The 23,245-nt window shown below is 49.5% G+C and overlaps 1 protein-coding gene across 8 annotated transcripts in view; it reads right to left on the minus strand.

Moving 5' to 3' along the window:
- Nucleotides 1–23,245, minus strand: part of SYNE2 (spectrin repeat containing nuclear envelope protein 2) — a 394,119-nt gene that overhangs the window by 305,565 nt on the left and 65,309 nt on the right. For all 8 annotated transcript variants that reach the window (XM_051826403.2, XM_051826401.2, XM_051826405.2 and 5 more), the window contains exons 3-6: nucleotides 4,521–4,582; nucleotides 3,211–3,306; nucleotides 3,035–3,112; nucleotides 2,851–2,943 (exon numbers count right to left, since the gene is read on the minus strand). In XM_051826403.2, coding sequence (XP_051682363.2) covers nucleotides 2,851–2,943; nucleotides 3,035–3,112; nucleotides 3,211–3,306; nucleotides 4,521–4,582 — 329 coding nt within the window. The remainder of the gene's footprint in view (nucleotides 1–2,850; nucleotides 2,944–3,034; nucleotides 3,113–3,210; nucleotides 3,307–4,520; nucleotides 4,583–23,245) is intronic.

Raw genomic sequence — 23,245 nt, forward strand, 5'->3', positions numbered from 1 at the left:
AGGCCAGCTCTCTGCTGTGGCCAGGGAGTGCAGTGGAGGATGGCCAAGTGCTTGGACCCTGCACCCCATGGGAGACCAGGAGAAGCACCTGGCTCCTGCCTTCGGATCAGCTCAGTGCGCCGGCCGCAGCAGCCATTGGAGGGTAAACCAGCGGCAAAGGAAGGCCTTTCTCTGTCTCTCTCTCTCTCTCACTGTCCACTCTGCCTGTCAAAAAATTTAAAAAAAAAAAAGACCACAAACAGAAGTATTTGATCTACTTCTCCCAGTAACAGACATGAATGATGTGATTGGCAAACTTATTTGATTGGCATTGCTCTGCTAGGCACAGCAGACCATCCTCTTGCTCCTGGATCAGCCTACAGAACACTGACCAAAATGAACCACACAGAGCCACAAGGCAAGCCTCGGCAGCTGTGCAGGATTGACACCACCATGTTCTATGATCACACTGAAACTCTAGACAGATTTAACAGTCAAAATAAGCAGGCATGGGGCCGGCACTGTGGCATAGTGGGTAAAGCCGCTGCCTGCAGGGCCAGCATCCCATATGGGCACTGGTTCGAGGCCCAGCTGCTCCTCTTCCAATCCAGCTCTCTGCTGTGGCCTGGGACAGCAGTAGAAGATGGCCCAAGTCCTTGGGCCCCTGCGCCCACGTGGGAGACCTGGAAGAAGCTCCTGGATCCTGGCTTTGGATCAGCACAGCTCTGGCCATTGCGGCCACCTGGAGAGTGAACCATCGGATGGAAGACTTCTCTCTCTCTCTCTCTCTGCCTCTCCTTTTCTCTCTGTGTAACTCTGACTTTCAAATAAATAAATAAATCTTTAAAAAAAATAAGCAGGCCCTTGGAAAGTTAAGCAGTAGATTTTCCTGTAACCCATGAATCAAATGAGAAATCATAACGAAAATTAGAATATTTCCAACAGAACAATAACTAAAGTAGTATATGCATGCAGTAGAAGATGCAATATCTTAGAGCTGTCTATTTTTTCCAAAATGTCCCATACATTCAATGCAATAAAAACTCCAACAGACCATATGTGTGTGTGTGCGTGTGTGTGTGTGTCTGTGTGTAACTGATAACCTCTACATAAAACTTACATGAAAACACAAAAAGGAAAGAGTAGCTGAGATAACCTTGAAGGACAAGTTAGACAACTTTTACTACCAAGACTTTTACTATCAAGACTTACTATATAACTGCAGAAATTAATTCAGTATAACACTGGTGTAAATATGAATAACAGAATGGAATAGATAATCTGAAAATGGAGCCACATATGTACAACAGCATTTTAACAAGTTCATGGAAAATGAAATAAAATGGTAAGTTTATTTTGGTGCAAAAATTTTTTGAGATGCATATGAGTATGTTCAAAAAGTTCATGGAAAATTCATACAAAGAAAAAACTATGGGGCTTGGTGCTGTGGTGCAGAGGGTTAAGCTACCACCTGTGATGCTGGCATCCCATATAAACACTGGTTCGAGCCCCAGCTGCTCCACTTCTGATCTAGCTCCCTGCTAATGGCCTGGGAAAACAGTGGAAGAAGGCTCAAGTCCTGAGGTCCCTGCATCAACGTGGGAGACCTGGAAGAAGCTCCTACTCCTGGCTTTGGGTCAGTCCATCTTTGGCTGTTGCAGCCATTTGGGGAGTGACCAGGTAGAGGATTAACCTACTGCTCCACAGCACCAGCCCCTCCCACAAACATGTTTAAGGTATTCTTAAAGTAATTGAAAAGATCGAAGAAGTGTAACTGAATTTCAGGTAATACAAAAACTTGCACTAAAAATCTCAAGGCTGCAAGAACATAGGAGCATGAGGGAATTCAGAACTCCCCCTGGGGCACCCACATCCCATAGCACAGTGCCTGGGGTCAAGGCCTGGCTCCACTTCCGGCCCAGGTCTCTGCTAATGCACACCCTGGGGAGGCAGCAAGTGATGGCCCACGAACTCGGGTCCCCACCACCCACATGGAAGACTCAAACAGTACCAGGCCTCTGGCTTCAGCCTGGTCAGCCATGGCTGTTGCAGGCATTTGGGGAGTGAACTAGTGGACAGGGGGGTCTCTGTTTCTCTCTACTTTTCTCTCTGCCTTTCAAGCAAACAAAAAATAAAATTTTCGAAATCTTTTTAAAGTGCGTGGAAAATGAAATTAAAAGCTAAGTTTATGTTGGTGCCAAAACAATTCTGAAACTCACACAAGGGAGAAACAACGCATGGACTTCAAAACTGTTTGCACCCAAACCAACGTATCTTTGAATTCCATTTTCTATAAACTTTTTGAAGTGCTCTCCCGCGTCTCCACCCTAAGCTTCATGAAGTCAAGACTGTAGCCATCACTCTATCTCAGTGTCCCACAATGATCACTAAGATATGTTAACTGTTCAGTGAGAGCCACAGAATCACCAAGTCTGAAAGTGAGTTGGGAAAGAACTGGACATTGCTGGGTTATTCAGATGCACTAGACCGAGGTAGGGGGAGCCCCTCAAAAACAGGGGAGATCAGTGCAAGTTGAGTGGGTCATATTTCAAGGACTGATTCCAGAAACTTCCCTCTCCCTTCCTTGTCCCGGGAAACAAACAACAATCCGCAAACGTTTACCGCACAGGTTCTGCCCAGACCGGTTCTGACCTCACGGAGAAATCAGGCCCTCTGACAATTCAGCATTGAACTTGCAGCTGAAAGTGGTGACAACAATGGCAAAAAGTCTGCTCCAGGTTTTCTACTTGAGAGAAGCTTCCAGAGTGTGCCCTGTTTTTGGAAGCAGCTGGGGACTGACCCGAGCGGCATACAGACAGCAGTAATTTGCACAGAAAAAAAAAAAAAAAGCCGTATCCTCAAACTACTCACATGGAAATGCAGTATTATTGTCCAAATAAGGCCGAGGATAATGGATGGGTTTCCATCTATGATATCAGCAACATGGATATTGATGAGCTTGATCTGAAAAAGCAGGACACACGGGTTAAAAGGGAAACAAAGACTCCATGGCCTTAATCACTCTGATAATTTTGCAGGTGAACTGTATGCTCACCGATCGGTTCTTCAGGAATGTCAGGGCGTGTTCTATATTGATTCTGCACTGGAACGGATTAAGTCCTTTATCCCGCGGCTGTGATGGTCAAGCAAACATGTTACTGAGAAACCGGAAACACGCTTTTTAAAAAAGTCGACAACAACAAGTTGGCTGGTGTCATTTAAAGCTCTTACCAACTGTTGGCCCGAGAGTACTTCGAGCAGGTCCAGGAGCACATGGCCCTTTTTAATGTCGGTGAAGAGGTCTGACACAGCTGAGGGCGGCGTGTGCTGCAGAGGTCACGAGAGAAAATAAATCAGACTGCGCCCCCAACACAAGTGTGCTTCGAAAACGCCCAGGGGCCGGCGCTGTGGTGCAGTAGGTTGATCCTTCGCCTGTGACGCCAGCATCCCATATGGGTGCCGGTTGGAGTCCTGGCTGCCCCTCTTCCAATCCAGCTCTCTGCTAATGGCCTGGGAAAGCAGTGGAGGATGGCCCAAGTGCTTGGGCCCCTGCACCCGCATGGGAGACCTGGAAGAAGCTCCTGGCTCCTGGCTTCAGATCGGTGCAGCTCCAGCCGTGCGGCCATTTGGAGAGTGAACCAGTGGATGGAAGACCTCTCTCTCTCTCTCTGTAACTCTCCCAAATAAATAAATAAAATCTTTAAAAAAAAAAAAGAGCCCAGAAGGAGGGCAATTTCCTTTTAAATTAAAAGAGTGATCAAGAGCATGCACACTCCTTATCAAGCCCTGACAGGAAAAGTAGTGACCATGCTGTATCTCGTGGCAAACGCGTAGTAACACAACACTCCAGCGTGGAGCCTGCACTGAGTTTAAAATCCGTGCACGGCAGTGAGGGCAAGATGTTCAGAATCAGCCAGGAGTGACGCCCACCCGCCTGCACCTGCTCGTCCATGTGTCCTTTTTTAGAATCACAAGCATCAGGTGGGGACAGGCAGGTGGGCACAGGCTGGGGGCCCTGGGAAGACAGGCTGGCTCATCATGTGTCCAGGTTACTCTGGCAGCCGGCATCACCAAGGGCTAGAATGGCCCCAAGATCCTGATCACGGCCGCTGGGGCCCAGGCTGCCTAGTTTTGCATCCCTGCACGGCTACTTACAAGCTGTGTGATGTGGGTGAGTCACACAACTTCTCTGGGCCTGACCTTCTTTCCCCTCGGAACAGGAATAACACCATCTACCTGGCAGGAAGGTTGTCAGGAGTAGTCAAAGTCATCACAATTACAGGGCGGATGGCAGGGTCAATACCAACAAATCACCATCATTTCGCGTCCTTGAACTATTTCTGTTTTCATACTGTCTTAGCTCCTGCCGTATCAAATACACAAAAACAAGATGGAGCTGACTTTCGGCACACTCTCTCAAGAAGAGATATCCCACAACCTGTCGCGGGCCAGCGCCTTTCTTAATGGCCGGCTCGGGGCCACCTGACAAAGGAAGGGGAATTAACTACATTTCTGGCTTCATGTGCCCGTTCTTTCCTCACCTTTGCCAACTGCGAGTTTATCCAGCAGGTGAAGGTCTTCTTCTGAGTGTCTTCCTGTTCCGCTGTCAACAGAAAGAACAACACAGCTATCAAACGAGAAGCCTCGGGAACCATCGGAACACAGCCAAACTGCGCAGAGCGGTCACTCAGGGCTCGGGCACATGGCGCACAAGCTTACGACCAGCTGGGGCCCAGGGCTTTAGAAACAGCGTGGACACGCTTGCTTGCTTGTTTGTTCTTGAGAGGCAGAGAAAACAGAGAGAGAGGAGTTCACATCCCCTGGTTCACGCCCCAGATGCTAGGGGAGCTGATTCCAGATTCCTGCTAGGACACACTGTGCGAGGCACAGCAGCGATGGCTCAAGCAGTTGGGAGACCTGGATTGGGTCCCCAGCTCCGGGGCTTTGGCCCCAGCCCAGCCCTGGCTGTTGTGGACATTTGGGGAATGAAACAGCAGATGGCGGCTCTCCTCTCTCTCCCTCTCAAATAAATAAATAAAGATAAGAGTGCAAGGATAGGGGCCGGTGCTGTGGCATAGCAGGCAAAGCCGTCGCCTGCAGTGCCGGCATCCCATATGGGCGACGGTTCAAGTCCCAGCTGCTCCACTTCTGATCCAGCTCTCTGCTATGGCCTGGGAAAGCAGTGGAAGATGGCCCAAGTCCTTGGGTCCCTGCACCTGCGTGGGAGACCTGGAGGAAGCTCCTGACTCCTGGCTTCTGATCAGCCCAGCTCCAGCCATTGCAGTCAACTGGGGAGTGAACCAGCAGGTGGAAGACCTCAATCTCTCTCTCTCTCTCTCTCTCTCTCTGCCTCTCCTTCTCTCTCTCTGTAACTCTGCCTTTCAAATAAATAAATAAATCTAAAAAAATGCAAGGAAAGATATCAGGGGATGAAGAACAGTGAATAGCCAGTAGAGTTAGTGGCCTGGGGTTGCCCATGGACTCCAGGACTTGTTGGAGCTGGGTTGCTAGAGAGAGTGGTGTCCAGAGATGGGAGTGCATGAAACAGAGACCATGGGGGAGTTTGCGTCTGCAGGACAGCAACAGTGGATGATGGAAGTCGGGCAGATGGCAGGTGTTGCTGGAGAAGAGGCATTCAAGACGCTGAGAGCCAGGAGGTGAGAGGGTTCGTAGCTGTGTGTATCGGCTTTGCCCCGTTGTGCTGGAGAGAGCGACAGTTGCAGAAGGAGCTGAACTCTTTGGGAAATGATGGCAAATGACAGCTAGGGAGACGGCTGTAGCACTGAGGTGGTTCGATGTCCTGACATTAAAGAGGACGGAGACTGCTGGAGGCGGCAGTGAGGATCAAGGAGCTGTTAAGGAGCCCGAGCCAGAGCAGGGGGGGAAGCAGTGTTCTTAGAGGGGCCGCAGCCCACTGAGGGCAGGAAGCCAAGGCATGGGAAGGACGCTGGGGGCTGGATGGGGATTTGGTTGATGGTACATGCAGATTTCAGCCTCAGGAGTTCAGCAGAGGTAGGAGATGCAAACAACGGGAGCTTGCGCAGAAACCAATCGGAATTACAGTAAAAGGAGCCCACGAGTCCAGTGTGCGTGTGTGTGCGGCAGGTGCCCACGTGAGCATGTATGCACAATCATGCACGTGTGTGTGTGTGTGTGCTGACTGCATGAGCAGGAATTAATGATGCAGTAAAATGAGATCTGGGGAACTCAGGGCCGAGGAAGGTGGCAAAGCTGAGAATCCTGGGAGCAGAGAGGGGTGGGCGTCTGAGCGCCTGCTTATCCTTGTCCATGAGCTGAGGGGGGTCTTGGGAAATGGAAGCCCTTGACCTGTGGGCTGAGGATGTGTGCTGCCCCTGAGGGGCAGAAGGCTGGGGGTGGGGGTGGGATGGGGAACTGTGGTTCTTCCTGGGCAGGGAAGGAGAGACCCACGTGGGCTCCAGTCTCCTCCTAGACCCCTGCCTGGTTAATTACAGCAACAGTCAGCACTCCCTGTGTGCCAAAGTCCACGCCACGCACTTCAAGGAAATCGCTAAGTTCTAACCATTTGACTCCCTGTGACACGGGGACACACAGCCGCTCAGGATTTGAACCCCGGTCTTTCCGACTCACTTCAGCTTGTCTACAGCTAACTCCGCAGCAGTATTATCTCCAGGATCAACGTCAAGACTAAACCGCCAGGACTCCGCGAGCCTGTAAGACTCCTTCAGATATTCTGGAATTTTCTTTCTGCACGGCCGGGCTCAGCCTGCAGGTCTGTTTGAGTGAGGACCTCTTCTCGTGCCCCGCAGTTCCCAGGACCATTGTGTCAAGGTGCTGTGGGGACTTCATTCTTCCGTCAGTAAGAGCCATGGCCTCAGAGCGGCATTGCAGCGTAGTAGCTTAGGCACCGCCTGCAAAGCCAGCAGCCCAGAGGAGCACCTGTTAGACTCCAGTTGCTCTAGTTCCGATCCAGCTACCCACTAATGCACTTGGAAAGCAGCTGGGTTGCTTGGGGCCTGTCACCCACGTGGGACACCAGCATGGAGTTCCAGGCCCTGATCTCAACCCAGCTCAGCCCCAGCCACTGTGGCCATTTGAGGAGTAAACAAGCAGATAGAAGATTCTCCCTCCCTCTCTCTCTCTCCTCTCTCTCTCTCTCTCTCTGTCCCTTTCTCCCTCCATCTGTAATTCTTTCAAATAAATAAATCTAAAAATAAAAATAAAAATCACCTTTCTCAGCTAACCTATGGCCTTTAAAAAAAATCAAATGTTGGGGCTACCGTTTGACTTATGTTAAGACATCAGATGCCTGTTATTAATGTTACTAAATCTCCTCAAATCTTCGAGATATATATTTGCTATTTTTTTCCTCTTAATATCACCTGCTGATAAGACAATAATTCTTAAATGTATTGATGCTTATCAAAAAATGCATGCAACGCTATTTTTTTCCTCAATAAACAATCCAATCAAGTTTTTATGATTCTAAGATCCAGGTATCAAGGGACATGCACCCAATGCACATGAATTGAGATCACATATAAAGGTGGGGGTGGGGGCTGGTGTGGCATAGTGGGTAACACTGTCGCCTGCAGTGCTGGCATCTCACATGGGCGCTGGTTCAAGCCCTGGCTGCTCCACTTCCAATCCAGCTCTCTGCTGTGGCCTGGGAAAGCGGTAGAAGATGGCTCAAGTCCTTGGGCCCCTGCACTTGCATGGGAGACCCAGAAGAAGCTCCTGGCTTAAGCCCAGTCATTGCAGCCATCTGGGGAGTGAACCAGCAGATGGAAGACCTCTCTCTCTCTCTCTCTCTCTCTCTCTCTCTGCATCTCTGTAACTCTGACTTTCAAATAAATAAATAAATCTTAAAAAAAAAAAAAGTGGGAGGGACCTGTCCATTTCTGACAATAAAGCAGAAATGCAAGGAAACACCGAGAGGGCACTGTGGCCCAGGGGGTTAAGCAGAGGCTTGCAATGCCTGCAACCCACATGGGAGTGGCTGGGATTCGACCCGCCCCGGCTTCGGATCCAGCTTTCCGCTAACACATCCAGGAGGCAGCAGATAATGGCCCAATAATTTGGTCCCTGCCACCCATGGGGGAGACACGGCTGGAGTTCCGGGCTCCTGGCTTCTGCCTGGCCCAACCCTGGCTGTTGTGGGCAGTTAGGGGTGAACCAGCAGAGAGAATATCTCTCTCTCTCTCTCTCTCTCTCTCTCTCTCTCATTCTGCCTTTCACATAAATAAACCAATAAAACTTAAAAGAAAATAAAGTTTCACAGGGACACAAAACTAAACCTTGAGAAAATAAATAATAAAATAATAACAATAAAGAGGACTCTTCCTTATTCTTAAGGAACAAAGAGATTTTTCTACCTAGATGATAAGATGTGAAGAGGAAACTAACCAAGAATTATTATTATTAGCAGGTCCAAGAGACGAGCCTGCACTGGGGGCTTGAGGGGAGTTATGGGGATGGGGGACAGGCAGGCAAAAGGCAGCGTAAAACTGCATGCAAAGGGACCAGCGCTGTGGTGTAGTGGGTAAAGCCACCACCTGCAGCGCCGGCATCCCATGTGGGCGCCAGTTAGAGTCTCAGCTGCTCCACTTCCAATTCAGCTCTCTGCTGTGGCCTGGGAAAGCAGTAGAAGATGGCCCAAGTCCTTGGGCTCCTGCACCCCCGTGGGAGACCTGGTTCCTGCCTCCTGGCTTTGGATCGACGCAGCTCTGACCATTGTGGCCATTTGGGGAGTGAACCCACAGATGGAAGACCTCTCTCTCTCTCTCTCTCTCTCTTCCTGCCTCTCTGTAACTCAGCCTTTCAAATAAATAAATAATATTTAAAAATAAAAATAAACCTTTAATGCAAAAACAGCATCGCCTGCCTAGGGCGTCTCCCTGCTCCATGTATTTCCAAATCAAATGAGGCCTTGGTACTGAGCAGCTGGGGGCCAGGAGTTTCCCTAAGCTGGGAAGAGCTGCAGCAAAATCAAGGCTCTCACTCAATAACCAAAATTTGGAGCGGCTAATCTAATCCAAGGGTAGGCGCTCAGGAATAGCTCCTGACAGAGACATAGATTTAAACGGAAAATAGTCAACAATTTTCTAAAGGCAACCTGACAGTATCCAGGTCCTAACTGGATTAAACTCTCCTAGAAGCAAGGGCAAGTCCCGGGGAGCAAAGCAAACAGTGCACGAATCAGCTCTTCAGAAAAGGACCTGGGACGGAATCTTCCTGGCTTGTCACTCATCCTCCAAACCTAGAGGGCATTTCTTCATTCTCGAAACAGAAACCCTTGAAAGGAAACAGGACCCCTTGCTTCACGGCAAAGCAAGTGCAATTAAACACCTTTGTGGCGGCTCCGTCCAGGGGTTTCCATTCATCCCGTGACACATTTTCTTACTCCCTTACCCTTGAATGGCTGTATTAATTCCACAGGAACCAGGGCTAGGGAGCTCCCCCTATGGCAGGATAAGAAACCTTTTGTTCTTTTCAAAGGCTGACCCACTGTGGGGGGAGGAGGGGGTGTGGATTCAGAGTCACGTGCTCAAAGCCACTTAATAAATTCCTCTTGGAATGGCACACAGAGAGACTGGGTCCTTTTAATCAGTAGGCATCAAGGATAGAAAAGAGCCAAGACATAAAGAGAATAATACCATCTATTACAAAGACAATTTCCCTTCAAATGCTAAGAAATGGAGAATGAGAAATTCTTCTGATTCCTAAAGCAACTAAGAGACAAATACAATGTTAGTGAATAAATGATCAACTCTTAGTCTAACATTCTAGGCTGCAACCTATTCTAGCTGGCTCCCCCTGACTCCAAGGCTTCTCCACCTACACTCTGCTTCCCTAGACAAGCTGGAATAGCTCCCGTTGCTGGATCGAGCTGGCTCATGGTTTCAGTGGCTAGGCTTCCTCTGGAATAACCAACCTGCAGTGCCTGCCACTGAATTCACAGGCGCCCCAGGCCACAGCGCGGTGCCTCACACACGTGGGCAGCCACCGGCTTTTGCCCAAATAAAACATATCCTGAACAAAGGCTCCTCCCCTAACCTGAAACAGAAATCCTCTCTCTGGCCGAGGCCTCCATCAACACTCGGTTGGATCTCCTTTTACTCCTATTACTCCAGATTGAGGGCGGCCCGTTATCTGAAAATCTGAAACCCAAAAGGTTCTAAAATCCAAGACTTCTTCAGCAATTCACATGACACAACAAGTGGAAAATTCCACACCAGGAACCTTGTTTTATGCGTGGAGTTATTAAAAACACTAGCAGTAAGGCAGGCATGATGGTGCATAGGGTAAACTGCCCCTTGCAACCCTCACTTCCCTTATCAGAGTGCAGAGTGCAGGTTCGAACAAGTCCTCCCTAAGTGCTCTTTTTTTTTTCTTTCTTTTTTTCCTGCTTTGTTTCGCATCCGGCATCCTGCAAATGTATCCAGGGAGGCAGCAGATGACGGTCAAGTGCGTGGGTGCCTGCCACTCACGTGGGAGAGCCGGATGGAGCTCCAAGCTCTTGGCTTCAGCCACTCACGTGGGAGAGCCGGATGGAGCTCCAAGCTCTTGGCTTCACCCTGGCCCCGTCTTCGTTGTTGTGGGCCCTTGCAGAATGAACCAGCACATGGAAGATAATACTTGTCACATGAGCGGCTGGCACTGTGGTGTAGCAGGTGAAACTTCTGCCTGTATCCCATATCGACACCGGTTCAAGTCCTGGCTGCTCCACTTCTGACCAAGTTCGCTGCTAACAGCTTGGGATAGCAGTGGAGGATGCCCCAAATGCTTGGACCCCTACCACCTACGTGGAAGACCCAGATGAAGCTCCTGGCTCCTGGCCTCAGCTTGGCTCAGCCCTGGCTGGTGCAGCCATTTGGGGAGTGAACCAGCAGATGGAAGATCTCTCTGTCTCTCTCTGGCTATCTCTCCTTCTCCCTTTGTTACTCTTTCAAAAAAAATAAATAAATCTTTTTAAAAATTTTGTGGTTGATGGTGTGTGGCTTAGTGGGTAGGCTGCTAATGGCCTGGGAAAACAGCAGAAGATGACCAAGTGCTTGGGCCCCTGCCACCCATGTGAGAGACCTGGAAGAAGCCCCTGGCTCCTGGTTTCAGATTGGCCCAGTTCTGGTCATTGGGCCATCTGAGGAATGAACCAGCAGATGGAAGATCTCTCTCTGCGTCTCTTCCTCTCTCTATGCAACTCTGCCTGTCAAATAAATAAATCTTTAAAAAAAAATTTTTGTCAACTGAGTGTATGCACGTATACATTAAATAACTATAATAACTATCGAAGGGATTTCAAAAAGTTCATGGAAATGGTATGCAAAAATAAAGTTTATTTTGGTATAAAAATATTTTAATCTATGCATAGCTTTTTCATAATATGCATTTTCTATGAACTTTTTTTTTTTTTTTTGACAGGCAGAGTGGACAGTGAGAGAGAGAGACAGAGAAAAAGGCCTTCCTTTGCCGTTGGTTCACCCTCCAATGGCCGCTGCGGCCGGTGCACTGCGCTGATCCGATGGCAGGAGCCAGGTACTTATCCTGGTCTCCCATGGGGTGCAGGGCCCAAGTACTTGGGCCATCCTCCACTGCCCTCCCTGGCCACAGCAGAGAGCTGGCCTGGAAAAGGGGCAACCGGGATAGAATCCAGCACCCCGACCAGGACTAGAACCCGGTGTGCCGGCGCCGCAGGCGGAGGATTAGCCTAGTGAGCCGCGGCGCCGGCCTCCATGAACATTTTGCAGCTCCCTTATACAAGACATAGTTTCATTTTTTAATTTGACAAACACGAAGCAGAGATTTAGATATACTACTTACACTCAAAAAGCATCTGTCCCATTGTAGGACTTTCTTTAAAGGCACACCCTTTCAGAATATATAAATATTGGAGTGAGCGGTTAGCCCAGCAATTGCAACACCCACAGCCCACATCGGAGAACCTGGGTTCAATGCCAAGGCCAGTTCCTGAGTCCAGCCTTCCGCCAATGCGGACCCTGGGAAGCTGCAGCTGATGGCTCAGGAACTTGAGCCCTGTTATCTGCATGGAAGACTGGATGGAGTGCCTGACTCATGGCTTTAGCCTCGCCCCACCCTGGCTGCTGGCATTTGGCGAATGAATCAGCAGGTGGAAGATTCTCCCTCTCTCTCTCTTTCAAATTAAATAAAAACAATTTTTTTTAATTTGTGAAAAGGGAATTAAGAGATAAGTTCAGGGGCGGGCGCTGTGGGTCAAGCTGCCGCCTGCAGTGCCAGCATCCCATATGGGCACTGCTTCGAGTCCCGGCTGCTCCATTTCCGATCCAGCTCTCTGCTATGGCCTGGGAAAGTAGTAGAAGATGGTCCAAACCCTTGGGCCCCTGCACCCACGTGGGAGACCCGGAAGAAGCTCCTGGCTCCTGGCTTCGGATCAGTGCAGCTCCGGCTGTTGTGGCCAATTGGGGAGTGAACCAGTGGATGGAAGACCTCTCTCTCTATCTCTCTCTCTGCCTCTCTCTCTGTGTAACTCTGACTTTCAAAATAAATAAACAAATCTTTAAAAGAGAGAGAGAGAGAGAGAGAGAAGCTCATTTTGGTACAAAAATTTTTGAGAGAATAGGTGTTATGGTGCTGCAGGTTAAACCACCTCTTGGGACATCCATGTCGCATATTGAAATGCAAATTCCAGGGCCTGCGCTTGGCTCACTTAGTTAATCCTCCGTCTGTGGTGCCGGCATCTCTTATGGGCACGGGGTTCTAGTCCCGGTTGCTCCTCTTCCAGTCCAGCTCTCTGCTGTGGCCTGGGAAGGCAGTGGAGGATGGCCCAAGTCCTTGGGCCCCTGCACCCACATGGGAGACCAGGAGGAAGCTCCTGGCTCCTGGCTTCAGATTGGCATAGCGCCGGCCGTAGCAGCCATTTGGGGGGTGAACCAATGGAAGGAAGACCTTTCTCTCTGTCTATATCTCTACCTGTCAAATAAATAAATAAATAAAATGCGAATTCCAGTCCTAGCTACTCCTGCTAATGCTCCCAGGAGGCAGTGGGCGATGGCCCATGAACTTGGGTTTCTAGATGGAGTTCCTAGCTCCTGGCTTTGTCCTGACCCAGAGCTGGCTGCTGGGGACATCTGGAGAGTGAACCAGCAGATAGAAGACCTCTCTCTCTCTCTCTCTCTCTCTCTCTCTCTCTCCCATTCTCTATCACTCTGCCTTTCAAAAACAAATACGTATTTTTTATTTTAATTCATGCAGTTATCTCATGCTATGAATTTTCCAAGAACTTTCTGAAGACCCCTTGCATACATATTTTGTGTTATGTCAAAGACGTGCTAATAAGACCCAGCCGCCATTCCCTCAAACGACACTGCTAACTCGCTATTATCCAGGACGGACATGGTAACGGCGATAATTAAATCTGGACAATAACACAACACATTGTAGCCATGTGTCTCAACAGACATCCATACACTCTTAATCGAGCTATTATCCAATAGAGAGGGAACTGAAAAATGTGAGGCCACCTCCCCTACGGCTTCTCATGGAGACTACAGAAATAAAGAAAGCGACCAATTAAGGCAATAAAAACACACAGGCACACAGAATCCAAACAAGCCTAAAATATGTGAAGCATAAACAGGAAAAAGCCTGCGACTTAGCTATAACTGGGGAGAGTATCAACCGAGAGAGAATAATTTCCTCGCCACCAACCACAAACAAATAAGTAAGAAAGGAAAACACACAGGACCAAGCCCGAGCTCCGAAAAGCCAGCCCGGGAGGTGACTCCCGGAGAAGGCAGCTCACAAGCACAGTGCACGACCATTCTGAACCTCGAATTCTTTGCCTTCGCCTGGAGGAAACTATGTTGTCCCTGGGGCACCGGCCCCCGCCAGTCAAATGCTGCATTTCTAGACTGAAATCACACCCCAACTTCCAACCCAGCCTGGCACGCGCTCCCCGATGGCGGGTTTCACACCAGCGTCCGTGACACCTGCCATCCTTGCCCCCCCACACCCGAACCCGGACCAAGGCAACCTCCCACCAAAGCCTGCCAAGTCCGCCCCCCGCGGCGCGGCTCGCACTTCCTTCTGCACAACTCCTGGCTCACAGCCCGCCTTCCCCTTCCATCCACACCCGCAGTTCAGGCCTGGGAGGCCTCCGTGCAGCCCGCCAAGCCTCTCCGCCCGCGCCTACACGCCACCCACCCACGCCTCCCCCTCCGTGCGCTCCCCCAGCCCGGGCCCCAGCCTGTGCCACGCCCCCACCTCTGCCTCCTTCACCTGCTCAGGTTTCAGCTCAGCGGTCCGTGTCCTGAAGAACTCCTATGTCAACCTCAGCATTCTGTTTGCTTTCCTAAGTTCCCAGGGGGTCCTTCCCATGTCCATTTCCCACTTCTCTCCGTTTGTCATCCACACTGGAGAGCCAGGCTACCTGTGCTATTTACTGGCTGTGTGCCTCAGTCTTCCCATCTGAAGAATGGGCACCGCAGTGCCTCCGTCACAGACTTGTTAGCAGGATTAAGTACCTCTGTGAACACAGATCAGAGACAGAAAAACTGCAGCCCACAGGCCAAATCTGGCCTGCTTACTTGTTTCTGGAAATAAAGCTTTATTGGAAAACAGACACAAGCCATTGCTTCAAGTATTGCCGACGACTGTTGTTATGCTACAGTGGCAAAGTTAAGTGGTGGCAGACAGAGACCATATGGTACTCAGAGACTAAAATGTTTACTATCAACCCCCCCCCCCCGAAAACCCTTGTCAATCTGTGGCAAAGATGGTGCTTCATCTACACAAATAAAAATTAGTTATGGGGGCCAGTGCTATGGCGTAGCGGGTAAAGCCTCTGCCTGCAGGGCCAACATCCCATATGGGTGCCAGTTTGAGTCCTGGCTGCTCCACTTCTGATCCAGCTCTCTGCTGTGGCCTGGGAAAGCAGTAGAAGATGGCCCAAGTCCTCAGGCCCCTGCACCCGCGTGGGAGACCCGAATGCAACTCCTGGCTCCTGGCTTTAGATCAGCTAATCTCCAGCTGTTGCAGCCATTTGGGGAGTGAACCAGCGGATGGAAGACCTCTCTCTCTCCCTCTCTGCCTCTCTGTGGCTCTGCCTTTCAAATAAATAAATCTTTAAAAAAAAAAAAAATAGTTACAGCGCACCTTGAAAACACTGGGCTCAGTGACAGAAGCCAGTCACAAAATACCACATACAAGGGGACTTCAAAAAGTCTGTGGAAAATGGAACAAAAAGATGATTTATTTTGTTGCAAAAGAAATGCTGAAGTCCGCGCATGCAAGGATTCTTCCAAGCGTTTCTGGAGAATGCTTATTAGGAAAACGTTCATGAAAATGCCTCTCGGGAAAAGCCCAGGCGCGGATTGGAATAAACGGTTAAAGGGCTGGGGGAGGAGGCAGCTTTTCCTCAATGCAGAGACTGGAACGCTTTGTGGAAAAATCGGTGACGTACAACTGATGGTTGTCACGGGAGTGAACCACACCCTTGTACAAACACCTGGGAGTCTGACACTCGGTCTTTGTTTCTAACCTCTCTAGAACGGAGCTCCTGGCTCTGGAGGCAAATCTTGGGTTTCGAGCATAGAAGAAGGCACCCAGATGACAGATAAGCAGCCCCGAATCTGGGCGCTATTTGTCTCACCCGAGTTGCTCAATAAGCATCTGTGGAATTAAATTAAAAAATCACTGCATCTCATGTAACACCTTTTTTTTTTTAACTCTTCACTACCTCTTATCTACCACGGCAAACTGCGAATGCCCTTCTTGTGAAAACCACGGATGTGAGCCTGAACACCCGGGCAGTGAGCCAGGCGCCTCTGACTTCTAAGCGCACAAGAACCAGGCTGCGCTGCACAGAGCCGCGCTGCGATTGTGAATCGGGGACTCCGACAGCAGGGAAAGCCAGAGTGACTCAGCATTATTGTTCCAATGCAGGCTGCCTGCCGGGTGTTCTGCTTCCCACCCTCACACACCTCCTTGGAGAAACGACTCTGCCAACTGATGGGACTGATTTCCAAACGGGACTCGTTCTCCAGACAGCGGAGGGAAAGAGAAGGGCCTGGCAAAACCAGTGATGAGCTAATAGACTCCGAGTCGTTAATAGGATGTGTCTCAACGCAAATCCACTATGCCATGGGGCTATCCTTTCTCTTTCTTTTTTTTTAAGATTTATTTACTTGTTTGAGAGGTAGTTACAGAGAGAGAGGTCTTCCATTGCTGGTTCACTCCCCAAATGGCTGCAACAGCTGGAGCTGCGCTCACCCAAAGCTAGGAGCTTCTTCCGGGTCTCCCACGTGGGTGCAGGGGCCCAAGCACTTGGGCCATCTTCTACTGCTTTCCCAGGCCATAGCAGAGTGCTGGGTTGGAAGAGGAGCAGCTAGGACTTGAACTGGCGCCCATATGGGATGCCGGCGCTGTGGGCGGAGGATTAACCTATGATGCCACGGCACCAGCACAGAGCTATCCTTATAAGACACACATGAGGGGCCCAGAGGGCTTGCTGAAGCAAGACATGGCCAGGAATCAATGGGAAGTTGGAGGTAAGGAAACATGACCATGTTTCATTAAAGCCACCAGTGAAGAGCTCAGGTAGGCATTTTATGAATGAGAAGAGGGCAGCACTCCCAGAAGAAGGGTTTTTATTCACTCCTCCAAGAAAGCATCTATCGAAAGCCTACTGTGGGGCCAGCGCTGTGGTGTAGCAGGTAAAGCCACTGCCTTCAGTGCCAGCATCCCATATGGTCGCCGGTTCAAGTCCCAGCTGCTCCTCTTCCAATCCAGCTCTCTGCTGTGGCCGGGGAAAGCAGTAGAAGATGGCCCAAGTGCTTGGGCACCTGCACCCTCATGGGAGACTCGGAAGAAGCTCTTGGCTCCTGGCTTCAGATGGGTGCAGCTCTGGCCGTTGTGGCCAATTGGGGAGTGAACCAGCGTATGGAAGACCTCTCTCTCTCTCTCTCTCTCTCTCTCTCTGCCTCTCCTTCTTTCTCTGTGTGACTCTGACTTTCAAATAAACAAAATAGATCTTAAAAAAAAAAAAGCCTACTGTGTCTCAGATAATATGCTAGGCGTCTCACATCTGGTGGAGGAGAAATTCAAATCCAGATGTGTCCAACTCAGACTCCATGTTCTTTTTATGAAACTTCAAAATCAGCTGAAATGACAATCTCAGGGCCAGTCTGGCTGCCAACGTGTCTCCTCCTCTCCTTCAAACCCAAGCGTCTCCCAAGAGTAAATCTACACTCTCTTCACTTCGTTCCCTACCACCTACCACCCAAACCATTAGACGCCTGTTGCCTCCATCACTCCACTTAATTCTCAGCCAGGCCACCTACAGTATCCCCACTGCTGAACTCCATGGCCACCTCCCAGCACTCACCAACACTGCCTCCTACCCTCTGCTTCTTGGAACTCTCTTCTGTGGACTCCATGGTGCCACACTCCTGTGGTTTTCTTGTGCTTTTCCCAACACCCCTTCTCAGGCTCTGCTTTGGGTTGATTGTCCTGTTTCTCCATCTGTTCTCCCTAGACACTTCTTCTCTTATTCTAGATATTTTCATCTATTCCAATGAAAGAAATTTTATTTTATTTGAAAGGCAGAAAGATGAAGAGAAAAGTACAGAGAGAGAGAGAGAGAGAGAGAGAGAGAAAGAGAGCTCCCATCTGTTTGTTCCCTCCCCAAATTCATGCAACAGCCACGCCTGGGCCAGGACAAAGCCAGGAGCTGAGAACTCCATCCAAGTCTCCCACACATGGGCCATCACTGCTGCCTCCCAGAGTGTGCATGAGCAGGAAGCTGGAATCAGAGATGGAGCTGGGACTAGAACCCCAAACTCTGATACAGGAGGTAGGCAACCAAGCAATGTCTTAACCACTGTGCAAAAAAAAAAAAAAAAAAAAAAAAAAAAAAAAAAATTATTATCCACTAATGACGCCCAAATCTTTACTTCACTTACTGAGCTTCCCGCCTGTATGTCCCATTGTTGTCTGGGCACCTCCACTTGGTTGCTGCATAGACACCTCCGCTGAATATTTACAGACCTGAGTCATCACCCCTACCCAAATCCCTCCCCGATCAAAGCTGTTCTCCTATTTTTTTTTTTTTCAATCAATGGCTCTATCAACCACTCCTTTGCCTGAGAAGAAACCTGAATCATCTATGAGACTTCCCTGTCCCTGACTGTCCAACCTCTCATCAGGCAGAAGTCCTGACACCATGAGATAGCTCCTGCATACCCATTTCTCCGCATTCCCATCATCACTAGACCAGGACGGCACTGTCTCTGAGCTGGACTTACCTGACCTAACCTGGTCTCTCTAGCTTCACACTCACTCCCGGGAAGCCTCCACCTCACACTGCAGCTTTTACTGGGGGTGTTAACCCAAGAGAGTGCTTGAACCCCCGAAGCACAGGAAACGGAAGCAAAAGGAGACGAGAGTTCAGCTGACTGAAGAGCTCCCTGCACAGCAAAGGAAACAGGGCAAAGAGGTGACTAACTGACAGCATGGGAGAAAAGCCGGGCAAGTTATCCATCTCACAAGAGGGTTAGCCAGAATACAGAAGCAACTCAAAAACTCAACAATAATAATTATTACCATGCACTTCAAAATGGGCAGTAGGTGCAGGCATCAGCAGTAGTAGTTAAGACACTGCTTTGGGGGCTGGTGCTGTGGCTCACTCGGTTAACCCTCCACCTGTGGTGCAGGCATCCCATATGGGCACCGGGTTCTAGTCCCGGTTGCTCCTCTTCCAGTCCAGCTCTCTACTGTGGCCCAGGAGGGCAGTGGAGGATGGCCCAAGTGCTTGGGCCCCTGCACCCGCGTGGGAGACCAGGAAGAGGCACCTGGCTTCTGGCTTCGGATTGGCATAGCTCTGGCCATGGCGGCCATTTGGGGAGTGAACCAATGGATGGAAGACCTTTCTCTCTGTCTCTCTCTCTCTCACTGTCTAACTCTACCTGTCAAATAAAAAAAAAAAAAAAAAGACACTGCTTTGGACACCACATCCCATATCTGAGTGCCAGGGTTCAAGTCCCAGTTGCAGTTCCTAATTCCAGCTTCCTATTAGGGAGCACATTGTGTGTGTCTGTGTGTGTGGGTGTGTGTACCCGTGCCTTTAAATTAATAAATAAATAAAATTTTTAAGTTTTAAATGTATTTATTTATTTGAAAGGCATAGAGACCCAGAGAGAGACACCTAGGGACAGATCTGCAACCCACCGGTTTACTCCCCAAATGCCTGCAGTAAAAATAAAATCTGCAATATCTGGGGCTGAGCCACGCTGCAGCCAAGAGCCAGGAACTCTGGGTTTCCCACTTGGGTGGTAGGGACCGAAACATTGAAGCCATCACTCACTGCCTCTCAGGGTGCACAGTAGCAGGAAGCTGGATCAGAGTGGAGGTGGGACCTGACCCAAGACACTCGGACCCGGGCTGCGAGCATCCCAAGAGGCAGGTTAACCTGCTGCAACTGCAACATCAGCTCCTAAAAATGTACTTTTAAAAGCTAAAAATAAGGGGCCGGTGTCGCTCCCCCTCTTCATGGAGGAACAACACAGGACCCTGCGCTGTTCTTTTGTCTGCTCGGCCCTCCCCGGGTTTGCTGCTGGTTCTTCCCGGGTTGGCTACCGTCCCTTCCACCTCCGTGGAGGGGCGGGCCCCCTGCCACTTTCCCCACTTCCGCGGGGGAGTGGCACACCGCCGGCCGGCCGGCTCTCTCGGGGGCTGCTCAGATGTTCCTTCAGATAGATGTTCCCCCTTAGATGTTCCTCGTGCATGTTGTCTCTCTCCTCCTTTATAGTCCTCTTCCACCAATCCCAACTCTGCTACCCACACGCCGAGTACGCTGCTCTCCTCCAATCAGGAGTAGGTCCTACAGTTTATTGGTTGAACTGGAGGCAGCTGTGTAGAAGCTGTTTCTCCCTTCTCAGCGCCATATTGTGGGAGAGCAGATGCATAGAATAAGTCTCAATTCCAGTAACTTAGTCTAGTCTGAGTTGCTCCCCACAGGCCGGCGCTGTGGCATAGCAGAGAAAGCTACCACCTGCTGTGCTGGAATCCCATATGGGCGCCAGCTCGAGTCCCGGCAGCTCTACTTCTGCTCCAGCTCTCTGCTGTGGCCTGGGAAAGTAATGGAAAATGGCCCAAGTCCTTGGACTCCTGCAGCCATGTGGGAGACCCGGAAGAAGCTCCTGGATCCTGGCTTCAGATTGGCTCAGCTCCAGCCACTGCAGCCATCTGGGGAGTGAGCCAGCGGATGGAAGACCTCTCTCTCTCTCTCTCTCTCTGCCTGTCTGTAACTCTTTCAAATAAATAAATAAATCCTTTAAAAATAATAAAAATAAATAGTAGATCTAAACAGCCATTTATCAAGAAGACACACAGTCAACAGGTATATGAAAAAGAAGGGTTAAAACTAATTATTAGGGAGATGCAAATCAAATTCACAATGAGATATATCTCATCCAGCCAGAATGGCTATTAACAAAAAATAAATACACAAACAACACAAAAGATAAATGCTAGTGAGAATATGGGAGCCCCTGCACACTGATGGTGGGAATGCTAAATCAGTGCAACCGCTGTGGAAAAAAATAGAGAGATTCTTCCAAAAAATTGGAACCAGAATTGCTCCATGATCTAACAGTACTTGGGCCCTGCACCTGCATGGGAGACCAGGAGGAAGCACCTGGCTCCTGGCTTCGGATCAGCACAGCACGCCAGCCGTAGCAGCCATTTGAGGGGTGAACCAATGGAAAAGAAAGACCTTTCTCTCTGTCTCTCTCTCTCACTCACTAACTCTGCCTGTCAAAAAAAAAAAAAAAAAAAATCACACAATGGGGCTGCACCATAGCACAGTAGGTTAATCCTCTGCCTGCGGCACCGGCATCCCATGTGCGTGCCAGTTGTAGTCCCGGCTGCTCCTCTTCAAATCCAGCTCTCTGCTGTGGCCTGGAAAAGCAGTGGAGGATGGCCCAAGTGCTTGGGCCCCTGCACCCGCATGGGAGACCTGGAGGAAGCTCCTGGCTCCTGGTTTCGTATCGGCTCAGCTCCAGCTGTTGTGGCCATCTGGGGAGTGAACCAATGGAAGGAAAACCTCTCTCTGTCTTTCCCTCTCACTGTCTGTAACTCTACCTCTCAAATAAGTTAAATAAAAATTTTTTTAAAAAAATCACACAGTGCCCCATAAATATGTACAACTTCATATGCATGTTTTAAAAAAAATTTTTAAAGATTTATTTATTTATTTGAAAGTCAGAGATATAGAAAGGCAGAGGCAAAGAGAGAGAGGTCTTCCATCCACTGGTTCACTCCCCAAATGGCCACAACTGCCAGTGCTGGGCCAATCTGGAGCCAGGATCGAGGAGCTTCCTCTGGGGCTCCCACGCAGGTGCAGGAGCCCAAGGACTTGGGCCATCTTCTACTGCTTTTCCAGGCCACAGCAGAGAGCTGGATCGGAAGTGGAGCAGCCAGGACTAGAACTGGAGCCGACATGGGATGCCAGCACTGCAGGCAGCGGCTTTACCTACTATGCCATAGCGCCAGCCCCCGTGCCCTTTATCTTGTAAGGTAAAACTACTGACGTCCTGTGCAGAAAAGGTGGAAAAAAAAAAACAAGGCATGACCAGTGAGGGCGGCTCCATCCCAAGGTGAGCAGCCAGAGCACGTGGCCACGCTTTCTGCCATCTTCCTCCCACGCTTCTTCAACACGCATCACTGCACTGACCAGGAGAGAGATCATTCATCCAGAATCTGCTGTCTCTTTTCCAAAGACACACACATATACAACTTCAAGCACTGCGTCTCTCTGACAAAATCACTCCCCTCCTTCTATCCACTGCTTTTAAGTGACTCTAAAAATACCCAGTGGTCGTGAACTTCAGGTCTCATACACACTGAGAACCAGACCTTTCGCCAAATTCCCCTGGACAGGTTTAGAAAAACAGTCATTCGGGAAACTGGCATTGCCAAATGTGGAAATCAGATGAGGGAAATTAATATCTCAAAGACAGACGTTTCAAATGGCCCCCAATTTTTAGAGCTTTCAGCCGCACACTAAACCCACCAAATGGTTCTGAATTGAGGTACTACATTCACTTACTAATTCCCCGTTTTCAGAGTAACATTGATGCATGTTGGATTTTCCTCTAACACACCACTTCAAGCTCTGGGTGATTACACTCCTGCCGACACGCAGGCATACACAAATGCTCAAGAAATCTGCTATCCCATGGGGCTAACTAAAAAGGATTTTTACTTCTACGAAGAGTGAATGAGATCTTTGCTAGCCCACTTTACAGCACTCTCAATGACCCTGGATTTATCTTGCCCTAGTTTTCAAATGTAACTGACCCGGAACAAAGCTTATCTCCAACTCCTGGAAAAAACAGAACCAAAGTTCCCAGAAACCAAGACTCTGTATGGAACCTAAGGGGGGGCCGGGGGAGCGCATTTTTTTCCTGAAAACCACTGCACACTGCAAGTATCACAAGAGCTCTGTTCTTTTCATGTATTTTTTTAATTTTTTTAAGATCATAAAGTTTCAGGCCGGCGCCGCAGCTCACTAGGCTAATCCTCCGCCTTGCAGCGCCAGCACACCGGGTTCTAGTCCCAGTCGGGGCGCCGGATTCTGTCCCGGTTGCCCCTCTTCCAGGCCAGCTCTCTGCTGTGGTCTGGGAGTGCAGTGGAGGATGGCCCAGGTGCTTGGGCCCTGCACCCCATGGGAGACCAGGAGAAGCACCTGGATCCTGCCATCGGATCAGCGCGGTGCACCGGCCGCAGCGCGCCAGCCGCGGCGGCCATTGGAGGGTGAACCAACGGCAAAGGAAGGCCTTTCTCTCTGTCTCTCTCTCTCACTGTCCACTCTGCCTGTCAAAAAAATTAAAAAATTTAAAAAATTTATAAAAAAGATCATAAAGTTTCACAATACCAAGGCAAGCAAAACTCCAAGAAAATACAGCAAGAGACAACATCAACTACTATGATTATCAACAGGAACTTTCTGGAAGTTTCTATGCTGGTACAGTACAACACTGACAGCCAGTGACGGGCACAACTTGATCATTTTCTCTGGGTTGAATAAATCTAGTCAGCCGAAACAGCCCCAGAGATGATTGGCTTTTATTCATAAAAACTGAGCCGTTTGAACTAGTTAGGGAAGCAAACGCATTACCTGCAAATACACAAATTTTCTTATTCTTCATTCATTATATCGAGCAAAATCTCACCCTGCACACTTGGCTGCAAAGGGGCAAACAGTCCACCCAGAAGCCTTTTACAAACGTGCTTTCAGAAGTGCATGGGG

This window comes from Oryctolagus cuniculus, chromosome 20 (assembly GCF_964237555.1).
Source record: "Oryctolagus cuniculus chromosome 20, mOryCun1.1, whole genome shotgun sequence".
Classification (NCBI taxonomy): Eukaryota; Metazoa; Chordata; class Mammalia; order Lagomorpha; family Leporidae; genus Oryctolagus; species Oryctolagus cuniculus.